This window comes from Maylandia zebra, linkage group LG17, assembly GCF_041146795.1.
Source record: "Maylandia zebra isolate NMK-2024a linkage group LG17, Mzebra_GT3a, whole genome shotgun sequence".
Lineage (NCBI taxonomy): Eukaryota > Metazoa > Chordata > Actinopteri > Cichliformes > Cichlidae > Maylandia > Maylandia zebra.
This window is the reverse complement of record NC_135183.1, coordinates 4,160,044-4,172,274: the sequence shown is the minus strand read 5'-3', so window position 1 is coordinate 4,172,274 and position 12,231 is coordinate 4,160,044. Positions and strand designations below refer to the sequence as shown.

Here is a 12,231-nt window from a genome sequence, read left to right as displayed (position 1 = left end):
TGTCACCCAGGATAGATTAGAATTAGTCCCTTACGCAAGCTCAGATAAGAAAAAAAACAGAAAAGAGGGAGAGAGCTGAATTGAAACAGATCTCATGATTATCAGGGGATTTTTATGCCTTCTAGTTGTTTAATTTTTCAGTGGTTTTGTAATCATTGAACCCTTTTACTGCACCTGTTATGGTGTTACTCACTAGTAAGTTACAGAAAATCTCTTCTCTCCTAATAGAATTAAAGCAAATGCTGACTTTACCATAGATTATGTGCACTATAAAACCTATTTGATATGTTTACTTGTTTGGCTTTTTTTTTAATCTGGGGGAATATTGATTTGGAAAGGAAGACTGAATTCACCTGGAGACCCCCTGCCCCCTGCTGGTCAATGGTAAAATATGCCAGAACCCGCCATATCACCTTCCCTGATGTATGCTACCTCTCACAGAGATACACATGCACACTGACCTGCTTTTCACCCCTTTTAAATGTTAGTTTCATTTGTGCATGAAATAAGTGGAAATCAAGGATGTGGTCAAAGACAGCAGATACGCGTTACATGAGGGTAAGCGCACTGCTCTTCTTGTGGTTCCTTGATGGCGGAGGTTTTCATAAAGTTGTCTCAGCAAAGAGGTTAAGAGCACAGCGAAAGCTCGGTCACCTGGTCTTAGTAAAAGATAAACAGGCTTTTGGTTTCTCACTTGTGAACCAGCTCTATGCCTGGGTAAAATCTGTTTCCTATATTATAAAAGCAGTATGGGTATTTTCTTAACCCATTAAACTGATGCTTCAGAAGTCTACAAAGTCTTTGTGTTGATTCATTCTTAAAGAAGATGCACAGCGTAGTTTAAATAGGAAGCTACCTAAAAATCGCACTAGCCAATGAGATATCTCGCAGTATGAAAATGAGTGTTGTAGATCTCAGAATGAATGAGTTGGTTCTGTCCTTTTGTCCACACTCCACCGCCTCTCCACCAAGTTTCATTAAGTTTGACCTGATCAATTTTGTATAACTCTGCTGACAAACAAATGGTTAGAATATTGGCTTTTGGAGAGTGCAGTCCTCCCCCAGGGTCAGTGCCCTATCTTACACTCATTAAGAAACCAATTCACATCTTCACCACAGTTTAATAGGGTCTTCCTTGGCTAGGCTGCCAAGCTTCAAGCAATTGGCTCACAGTGTTGCTGAGAAAGTTACATGTTTACCACTTCCATAAGAGTGTAGGTAGCAGGCAGGTGCTGCTAATTAGGTCAACTAAAAAAAAAGAAGATCATTTTCAATTGTGAGCACCTCTGGAGACATTTTGGTAGTTTGTCCCTTTGTGTTAATACTACCAGTCTTCCCATTGTAGTTGTGTGGTTAGACAGATCTTGTGAATCGAAATGTGAGGCCATCTTTCTGACAGCTAAACCTCGGCCCACGTGAAATCATGCAGCAGAACGATGATTCCGAGCATGACAGCAAATCTACAACAGACTGAAAAAGTAAAGAGTCGAGGCGCTGTGATGTATCACACCCAGACTTCAACCTGATTGAAATGTTGTGGTGGGATTTGTGTGAACAAATGCCCACATAACTCAGTTCACTGAAGCAGCGTTGTAAACGAGTGGACCGAAATTCCTCCACAGGGATGTGAGAGACTGATAAAGTCATACAGATAACCATTTGAGGGTCGGAGGGTAAGATGGCGCCGCCATTGCGTGCAATAGGTCAGCAGTATTATAGTGTGTACCTATTTTTTCACAGAACTGCAGTCCTGTGAAAAACTTTCTTTTTCATGACTCTATCATATATTGACACCATCTTGATGGAGGACAAATTTTCCTTTTACAAGATGTATATGTTGACTATGATCAGACTTTTGTGGGAACTCATAATACTAACTTATTCTCCGAGCAGTCTCAGAAAACAAAAAGCTGTTGTCATGAGAGGGAATAATTTATTTGCGGTGAGGCCAAACTTTAAAGGTAAGTACAGAGATGGGAGGTTTATGCACGCTGTATTTTTAATCCACTAAATGTTTTTTTCCCCCATTACATCCATCAGCATTATGTAAGCTCGTCAGTGTCAGATGTGGTGTTCTTGACTTTGATCCTGGAATAGATATGATCTGACATCCAGAACACTTTAGATGTGAGTTGTGCAGTATGAGTGCAGATTGGCTGTACGAGCTTAACGCAGGTACAGTTTTATAATCATGTTGTAATCATGGTGTTGTTTTTTTACCAGCAGTCACACTTCAACAGGCCGCCTCTTATTTTCACCTTCCATAAGATGGTGATCGACCTGTTTTTTGTCGTCTCTGGGAGTAGGAGGAGAAGAGGACGAGTTATTTTAGAAGCAGCAGGGATGTGGGTGGATTCTGCAGGGCACATTGTCTTGTGCTGCTCACTGCTGAAACATGCCCTACACAACATACAGACGACACTTAACAAGTGTCAGCAGCACATGTGTGATCTTGTTACACAGGCTAACTTTACGGTTTCTTTAGGAACGTTAGATAAAGACTTCTTTATATATGTGTGTGTGTGTTTTAGGACCTCAACAAGCGCCTGTCTCTGCCTGCTGACATCCGAATCCCTGACGGCTACCTGGAGAAGTTGCAGCTTAGCAGCCCACCCTTCGACCAACCGCTCAGCCGACGTTCGCGCCGAGCCTCGCTGGTCAGTGTGTGTCTGTTTGTCTCTGTTCTTTTACTGCTTTGTGGCACAAGCAGTCCTGTTACCAGACACCCTCTGTGCCGGGTTTCCATGGTGATTTTCCTGGTACAAGCCCAAGATGGATTAATCTGTAGTCACATGCGCTCACCTCACACTTGTAGCCTATAAAATTAGATCGTAATGCTCTGCTGCGGTGTGGTTATCATCACTGACAGGGAGATTCGTGGTCATCGTGAGTTTGCCTTTGAACGTTTTTTGAAAGATTAAATGTAAATAAAAAGGTTTAAAGACGGTAAACACTCATAATTAATCGCCTTTCATTCTTCTTGATATCGATTCTTCTTGTTTTTTGGGGGGTTTTTTTGGTCAATCCCTGAAGACATGCTGTCAGAAACCAGATATGATAGAAAATGTTTGATTCATGCTGCTCTGTGGGCACACATACATGAAATATTCATATGTATCATTATTCATTCTTAGTTTCTTAGGGGATTATCTTGTTCTTGTGCTTTGGAACTACACTTGTTGGTGAGACTGGGTGCATGATTTTGCTACTGAGTTTGTGAGAGATCTGTGGGCTGCTTTGATTTATTTCTTCTGAAGGTCCTGTAATATTAAATATCAGTCCAATTTTTGAGAAAAAGATTTGACTCTATTTTTTTTCTGTTGCACCAGCCAAGTGTAAGGGTCTTTACTAAATATATAAATATTACTGAATATTTATATGTAATACGGACAGATTTCTTTTTTTAGCGAGTGATCAATGTGAGCTCTTTACTTCAGGCTTGAGGCTCCAGGTGTTTTTTTTCCTCTCTTCTGGGCTCTTTTGTTTAGAAGTTATATACCTAATATGGTCATGTTCAAACATGTTGTTGTCTTAAAGTGATAGGAGCTAAAACAGCCCATTTCAGACTGGATGAACTGCATCAGTATAAGATAAATACAGAGTATTTTTAACTGCGCTTCATGCACTGGTACTCTGTAAGGGTCTAGAATAAAACTGGAATAGGACGTGATCCTAATGGGCCCTTAATTGCTTGACAGTTTGAAAACCTTGGATCTAAATCATATCCTGCACACGTGAACTTTGGGTCTTTCCCTCTGAAAGAAAAAGTATGATGTGGGTTTTGTTGCAACATTATTAAAAAAACCCTGCTACAAATAACTAAAGTTTGAGTGTACATGATGGGTTATGTAAAGATTTGAGACGCCTTCGGTTTTCTGAAGGGTGCGGGGACACAGTAAGATGGTGCAGCAGGAAAACACCTGCAAAGCCTGCTCAAATGTGAATGGTCAACAGAACGCAGACTGCATTTGTTTGCAAGTGTCTGTTTGCAGAAATGAGTGCAATTAATATGCTTAAATTCTTCTCTTCCTTAGTCAGAGATTGGTTTTGGAAAGTTGGAGACGTACATTAAACTGGACAAGCTGGGAGAGGTGAGGAAGGCTCAAGTTTCCACATGCACTTCACAGTGTAACTTTGCTATACAGTTAAATTAATTAAATTAATGCTATGTGTTGCTTTCAGGGAACTTACGCCACAGTGTTTAAAGGACGCAGTAAACTGACTGACAACCTGGTGGCGCTGAAGGAGATCCGGCTGGAGCATGAGGAAGGAGCCCCGTGCACAGCCATCAGAGAAGGTTAGCAGGTTTTATGTCCTTTGATACATCAAAGTTCTGGTGTTTCATCTGGAGTCTTGTGTAGCAGTTTAGCTCAGCCATAGTTGACTACAACAAGACGTGACACCCTGAGAGAGACAGCTCGAATGTGTCAATGTTACATTTTAAACCTTCTTATCTCTAAAATAAATTCTGATTTAAAATCCTTTGTTTTATGAACTGTCCTTTTAATTGGTGTTTCATTTTCCTGAGTCAGGTTTTGTTATATAAATGTTAAATGTTTCTGTCTTTGTAAACATCTTTGTGCATCTGTAGTGTCATTATTGAAGGACCTGAAACACGCCAACATTGTGACGCTACATGACATCGTTCACACTGACAAGAGCCTCACACTCGTCTTTGAGTACCTGGTAAGACTCAGAGTGGATTTGTTGAATGACAGAGAAACAGAAAAAGAAAAATGGTCTATCCGTTTATAGACTTTTTGTACATGTACGTCCTGTCTAATGGTGCCACCTCTTCTTGAAGGACAAAGACCTGAAGCAGTACATGGACGACTGTGGAAACATAATGAGTATGCATAATGTGAAGGTGAGGATGATGTTTTTTTCCCCATGCTATGTAAAGTAAACTCTTTTTTTTTCAACCCTTCCAGCTTTGTTATATTTTCTGTGTGTCTAACAGATTAAACTGTTTTGTCAATTTTTCTATATAAATTCTCCCAAGAGTCTAAAAGCATCTTTTGGTCTTTTCTTCTGTTTGTATTTCCATCACATCAGGCAAATTAGATCAGAAAAGCATAAACATAAGTAATGAAAACATGAGCTGACTTATTAATAACATCAAGCCATTTAAAAATACCTTTCCAGATCTTCCTGTTCCAGATATTGCGAGGGCTGTCATACTGTCACAAAAGGAAAGTTCTCCACAGGGACCTGAAGCCACAGAACCTCCTCATCAATGAGAGAGGAGAACTTAAACTGGCTGATTTTGGTAAGAGGAAGACCAGCAGGAGAGGATCTTCACAGATTTGTTGCTGATTTGTTGTGTAAAAACCCTTATGAGTCTGTGGTGGCTTTGCAGGTTTGGCCAGGGCCAAGTCTGTTCCAACTAAAACCTATTCCAACGAGGTGGTGACTCTTTGGTACCGACCTCCTGATGTTCTGCTGGGATCCTCTGAGTACTCAACCCAGATCGATATGTGGTATGTAGCTTATAATAACTACAAATAATCCTTTTTATGGTTTTAAACTGCTATCATCACTAATTAAATGCTGAATCAAATGGCTGCTGGTAATGCAACACGTGTCCCTTGTAGTTACAAACCCACAGGGAATTATGACCTAACTAAACAGCACTCTCTACTGTACTGCACTTCTTATTTCATTCTTTTTACTGCAGCTGCTAATGATAACAGCTTTTCGTTTGCTTTGGCTTGTGTATGAATAAATAAATAATGTATTTCTGAAGCCAGAAATAAGTTTTTATCAACTTCTGATTTGAAAAACTAAATTTTAAAGGAGAAGCACGGTTATAAGTAGGAAGAAGGTGAATACTGTAGGCTCCGACGTTACAGTAACTGCTAGTTATTCTTTCAATTTCATGGTGCAAAAAAAAACTTTAAGAAGGTAAATGACAGTCAACAAAACACCAGTCAGGTGTCAGGTATGAATTGAGGATGATAATGTGGTTCACAGTTGGTGCCTTAAACTAGTTATTTAGTTAGTTGTAGATCTCTTGTTGTTGTAGTTGTGTGGTTGTATTTTCAGTTAGCTGTGGACTTATAAAGTGAGGGAATGAAATGAAGCCAATGTCCCATTTACACAGGCCTAGACACCAGTTGGTCATGAATTACTCTGGTTGCTAGGGAAAAACGTGTATTCTGCAACTGGTTGGCTTGTAGTTGCTAGGTGAAATTGGTCCCAAAGAGGCATGTTACTGCAACACATACCTCCCTGCAAAGGCTTTGATCATTAGCAGATCGCAGTGGTCACCCATACTTTGTATGGGAAACGATGACTCGTCTGCAGACACTTGTCAACTACTTGCTAAGCAGCAGTAAATCTGTGAAAAGTGCGAGAGAAATCGGAAATGAACACCTGGGCACCTTTAGAATAAAAGATTTTAAAGGAAACGGTACAGGTTTTGCTTGCGGTTTTTGTTGCACTCTTACAGTTTCACTACTTCTTTGCAACCCTCAGATCTTGGCTAACAAACCAGTAGTATGCCTACAGTTAGCCAAAGTCATGAAGTGATCTCTGTTTTCCATGATCACCACATACTGCTCTTTGGTCTGTTTAAATGAATGCGTGAAGAGGTAATGCTTAACTTTAATAACATTTTTGTGTCATATAAAACTGTTCGCCTCATCATGAGACCTCTTCAGCATTTTTAATTCAAATTATTCTCAGCTTGAAAACTGTTAACCCCACCTCCCACTCACTCATTTATTGTGTGAAATTGCATGTTTGTGTGTCTCCAGGGGTGTTGGATGTATATTCTATGAGATGGCTGCAGGTCGGCCTCTGTTCCCCGGCTCCACCGTTGAAGACGAGCTCCACCTCATCTTCAGGCTACTGGGTGAGCATTTTCTGCAAGATCTGATCTCTTTAACAACTCAGACGTTTCACCACATGTTATTACCTGCTTAATTGAACATGGCAACCTATATGTGACTATGTGACTTCAGGAACACCTACAGAGGAGAACTGGCCAGGAATCTCTTCTATCGAAGAGTTTAAATCCTACAGCTTCCCCAAATACAAACCCCAGCCAATCATCAATCATGCCCCCAGGTACCGCTCGCACGTGGGATCTGTTTTTCCTTATCTGCCCCTTTGCATTTATATAATTGATATATATTCTTGAGCGTGTGTGTGTGTGTGTGTGTGCGTGCTTGTGTCTGTGTGTGTATGCCTGCTGCAGGCAGGAAATCCTGTAAGACATTTACAGAGGTCTGTCCACTTCCTTCCTCCCATGAGCGCCTAGATTCCCATCAGCCCAAACTGTTCTCTTCTTTTTGTCTTCTTTAGGTTAGACAGTGAAGGCATCGAGCTGCTGCTGTCATTCCTCAGAGTGAGTCTTTACTGTCACAGTAATCACAATACTGTATAAGTAGTTGTATATATATTGCACTGATATTCCTAGTTTTCTTTGTCTTATGCAAGCCTTTGGTTAAATAGTAACAGCTGGTCAAAACTGAGTTCTGTTAAATGCTCCTATTAAACCATTTACACCCAGCTTTTTAAAAACTGATTTAGTTACTCAAAAAATAGTGAGATGTACATGAATATCATCAGTGGTTTGGTGTAACTTAAGCCCCAGTCACACAGAGCGACACCCCACCCCAACACCCGGCAACCACAAGTTGCCAGGTAAAAAAAAGAAAGAAAAGAAGTGTATTGCTCAATGGGTTAGTGAATGGTTACTAGTGGTTGCAGAGAGTCCCAGGGTATTGTTGCAAATAGGTGTACGGGGCTGCATTAAATGCCTCTTTATGTTTGCTATGGGTGCTGGCAGGTTTCCCATAGGTTGCATGGAAGAACCAGCTTGCCTGTATATGTTTGACTTTTAGTCTGGTAGTAGTTTTCAGAGTCTAAGTCTACTAGCAAACAAAGGACTTTAAACTAATGAAAAATAATCTAACTAGTTTAAGGCACCAACCGTGAACCACAGTATCACCAGTTCATATCTGACTTCCAGTTTGTTGCCTGTCATTTCTCTTCTCATCTGCTGGATATGAAAAAAGGCTGATATGTTTACGTTTGTGTGTTTCTGTAATGGCAAAGCTTCAGCTTTGCATCACTAGTCACTAGATTTATTTTAGTAATGAATTCCTTTATGATGACAGCAGGAGGCACAGTAACGAACTTCTTGTGAATTCCCTGATTGCTGCACTGATGCGTTTTTTGATAAAGTCACAGTATCCTTATCGTTTCCTGTTTCTGTCTCCGCAGTACGAATCCAAGAAGAGAATTTCAGCTGATGAGGCAATGAAGCATTCCTATTTCAGGCAGCTTGGGATGAGAGTCCACACACTGCCTGAGAGTGAGCACACACACCTTTGATAATAAAGCTGCTGTCTGTCTTTCAGAGGCTTTGGTTCTCGATTCTTTTATCTTTTCTGTTACTCGTTGGAGTAACTGAACCTCTCCCCTGTGTTTCAGGTGTATCGATATTCACATTGAAAGAAGTGCAGCTGCAGAGAGACCCAGGCTACAGGAACTCCTCGTATCCAGAGTCAGGTAGGTGGAGAATCCAAATGTTTAACCAACTCGGCTTTTTTAGATCATTTAACGAAGAAATGAAATCATGGTCTCAATTACATTTTCAAGTGCTTTTTAATTAACATGATGCTGATTTTATTTATTTATTTTAATTATGGTCCATGAATTCTAAAGAACCCACCCTCTGTTCAGCATGCAGTTGTACCAACCGCCACTCTAAAGAGTCAACCACCTTTGTCCTTACATTTTGTCCTGTCCAAAAATAGCTAAATAATATATCGAAGATCAAATGCACCAAGAGCTAAGCTGATCAGCTCCACTCTCTCTCAAACATGTTCGAATCTGGTTTCAAAAGACGAAGAAGGCATCAGCATTGATCTCAACCTCGAGACTTCAGAAAAGTAGTTCATAAACTGTTCGGTGACCTCACTGTGGAGTCAACCATCCTTAAAATTTAAATGTGAACTTTAAAATGCTTTATTGCTATCATTTATTTATGATGAAAATGCATCTGTTAACTAAGACGGTTCTAGCATCCTAGAATTGCCTAAATGCATGCGTGCGCGCACACACACACACACACACACACACACACACACACAGAAAGTGCAGTTCTGAATGAGGAACACCTGCGGTCTATGGCTTAAACCAAAGGTATTATGGGTGATGTATTTTACATGTTGTTTTTTTCTCTTTTAGGTAACAGCAAGATCAACAGGAGGCAAAGCATGCTGTTCTAGTGTTTCATGAAGAAGACGCCCCACTTCATCTACACCTCCCAGCAGCCTCTTGCATGAGCCCACCACCCCTCGGAGTGACACCCACACCACCCATTTAACTACACACACGCGCACGCAAACACTCAATCTGAGCGAGTGACTCTGAGTTGAATCTATTTGGTGACTGTTTATTTATTGGGGGCGGGGGGGATGGGTGAGGTTGAACTTTTTTTTGCTGCTAAACTACTACTGTCTGTATTTAACACAGTGTGTGTCTGCGCGAAGGCGCGTGTGTGTGTGTGTGTGTGTGTTTGCACAATGTGAACTCGGGATGCCATGCACAGTTGAGCAGTCAGTAAGGTTACTATTGTTCTCCTGACAACGATCCTCCGGCTTCTCATGAGTCAACTGATGTTGATGTCGATGCTGTGGCCCAAGTTGTTGTTCTTGTTGTCGTCGTCCTTGGAGATCGAAAGCGTCTTTTGTAAAATATGTATATCTCTATATACATATATATTTGGAGATTATGTTTTGTTTTTCTTCGAGCTTCCGTGACTGAACTCTACAACATTTCCAGAAACACTAGATGGTGTTGGTTGTCATTTCTCCAAAAACATTTAGGATGGACTTGCAGAAGACCCGCTGCCCTCTGGGGTTAAACTGAAAATCAGAGAGTGTGACTATGACTGACAGCTGGGCGGTGAAAGAAGCACACGCAGAGCTACATGGTCTACATGAGAACATCCACCCCTTGCTTCTTTTTGACCACTGTTGCTCACCAACGGGACCAAAACTGAGGTGTGACGGGAGGCAAGCAGATGAAAGAAGAGGAATACTGGAGCTGAAAAGGAAGTCATGTGACTCCCACAGGAAGCCAGCAAGCCTTCCTTAAAACCTCTCACAGAGCTGCCAGGATTTCAATGCTTTGTTTCCTTTGTTTTCTTTTGTGTGTTTTTTTTTTTGTTTTTTTAAGATAAATGCAAACTACACTTTCTTGCTTTGTGTACATTCGGAGATGTCACTGCAGTAATTCTTTGTGTTTAACTTGCACTTCATGTGTGTGCGTGTATTTTGTTTTTGGTCTGTTTCAGTTTGTTATTTTGTTTTATTTTTTTCTTTTGGAATCAGGGACAGGAGCCTCGCTTGGCCAAGTTTACCCAACAGTATTAGGATGTGTTCTCTGTGTCTGTGACCTCTCCTTGTGAAACAGCAGTGTCAGTGTGGCATGTTCTCAGAGCTGGGGGGTGGGATAGTGGGGGTGGGGAGGGCTGTTCAAAGGCAATGAGGGTTGCCTTTGAACAACCACTGCTCTTTCAGTATTTGTACAAAAAAAAAAAGACATTTCAAATTGAAATTTTTACATTTGCCCGCTATGTTGTTTGCAACCAACAGTGATGCTACAGATGATAAAGCCTGTTGAGAAGTCTTGCTTTTGATTATATGTTTACTGAAACAAAGGGAAGACCTCCTCAAATCACCCTCTTATAAATGTTCACTGGTGTGCTTTGCATCCCTGGCTTATTTTAGTTGTATATGCACTTTTCTTTTTGCCATGGACCAGTGTAGGTGTAATCACTCGTGGTCCAGACTTTGGCTGATCTTCATTGGAAATGGTTACATGAGAAGATTGATGTCACGCTAAATGTGAAGCTTTAGCTTTGGTTGGGTTAGCAAAAAGACTGAAAAGAGTTTGAAATGACGAGCTTAACTCTGTAACGTTTGTCCACACCTACAAAGCTGACAAATCAACGCATTCTGCTTTATTTCATGTTTAAGTGAAAAACATAATCACCTGTAAAAACCAAAATGTTTTTTTTACAGGTGCTGGGAATTTTAGCTCAGTGTGCAAGCCCAAGAGTTGTGTCAGCCTTGTCATCTTACTTGGGGCACATAAGCATGTTTCTCGAAATGTCAAACCATTTCCTTAAAGGATTAATAGAAAACATTACATTTTTGTGGCAGCAAAAAAGTCACACGCGGAAGAATTACGTAAAATGTCAGCGAACACCTGCACTCACAGTAGCAAAACAGACCTGACTGCAGTGGTTAATCTTGTGCATTTAAATACCAGGGTGCTTTGAACATCACATGTAAGATGATCTGATGGAGGTTTTCCTGTTACTGCAGTTCTTTTGGTCGACATCTTAATGAAAGTTTTGTATTTACACTCTCTTTTTTTTTTTCTTTTTTAAATGTCTACAGTAGAGATTTCTCTTTCAGATACTGATTGGGTAGAAAAATGCTATAGAAGTGCTCGAGGCACAACTAATTCTTGATAAATTAATATATGAAAGCATTAATGGAGTAAACTAAACTAACACAGTTTGCAGCTAACAGTTTAATAATCCTGTAGATAACTCTTAGGAGGCTTTCCTTATAAGGCGGACATTATCATGTTCAAGAGCTCAACACAAACTGTGACAACACAAATACTGTAAAGAAAATATACTGTAACCAGTTTATATTTAGAATAATGTATAAATTATTGTGTTCCCAGGAAAATGTCATTATATTAATGGTAGATTTCCTGTATTACATCGACCCAAAACATGTCTCTTTAAAATAAAGTAGCTTTCTTATACTGCATGCTTGGATGCTTCACTAGAATAGTTTTTGTTTTTCAGAAGTTATTGATTTCCATTTTACTTCGATCAGACCGAAAGATGCAGGATTATTTCTCCGTGAACTGCAAACTGTTCCTGTTAATAGGACATTTGTGTGCACGAACAGCAGTAACATGCACAAAAGGAGATTTCGATAACAGCTAAAATATTTATCATTGTAAAACTGTACTTTTTCAAAATGTGTGACTGATGTATTTTTCCGTGAACACGTCTGAACGTGTGTGTGTATGTGAGCCTGATGCATGGAAGGCCTGCTGTGTTGTGAACTCGACCTCTCTGAAACACTGAGCTGCCGGTGAACAGTTGGTGTGTGACTCTTTTTACTGGAACTATTTATTTCTCATAACCATGGAAAGTAAATTTAAACAGTTTCCTAAAAGCTCTGC

At 40.3% G+C, this 12,231-nt stretch overlaps 1 protein-coding gene across 3 annotated transcripts in view; it reads left to right on the top strand.

The window, feature by feature from the left end:
• Positions 1–12,224, top strand: part of cdk17 (cyclin dependent kinase 17) — a 51,793-nt gene extending 39,569 nt beyond the window's left edge. For all 3 annotated transcript variants that reach the window (XM_076876211.1, XM_076876212.1, XM_076876210.1), the window contains exons 5-17: positions 2,532–2,657; positions 4,035–4,091; positions 4,183–4,297; positions 4,592–4,686; positions 4,805–4,867; positions 5,146–5,269; positions 5,360–5,480; positions 6,759–6,856; positions 6,966–7,071; positions 7,309–7,351; positions 8,233–8,323; positions 8,443–8,520; positions 9,202–12,224. In XM_076876211.1, the coding sequence (XP_076732326.1) occupies positions 2,532–2,657; positions 4,035–4,091; positions 4,183–4,297; positions 4,592–4,686; positions 4,805–4,867; positions 5,146–5,269; positions 5,360–5,480; positions 6,759–6,856; positions 6,966–7,071; positions 7,309–7,351; positions 8,233–8,323; positions 8,443–8,520; positions 9,202–9,242 (1,158 nt within the window). In that variant the 3' untranslated portion in view covers positions 9,243–12,224. The remainder of the gene's footprint in view (positions 1–2,531; positions 2,658–4,034; positions 4,092–4,182; positions 4,298–4,591; positions 4,687–4,804; positions 4,868–5,145; positions 5,270–5,359; positions 5,481–6,758; positions 6,857–6,965; positions 7,072–7,308; positions 7,352–8,232; positions 8,324–8,442; positions 8,521–9,201) is intronic.
• Positions 12,225–12,231: the final 7 nt, after the last annotated feature.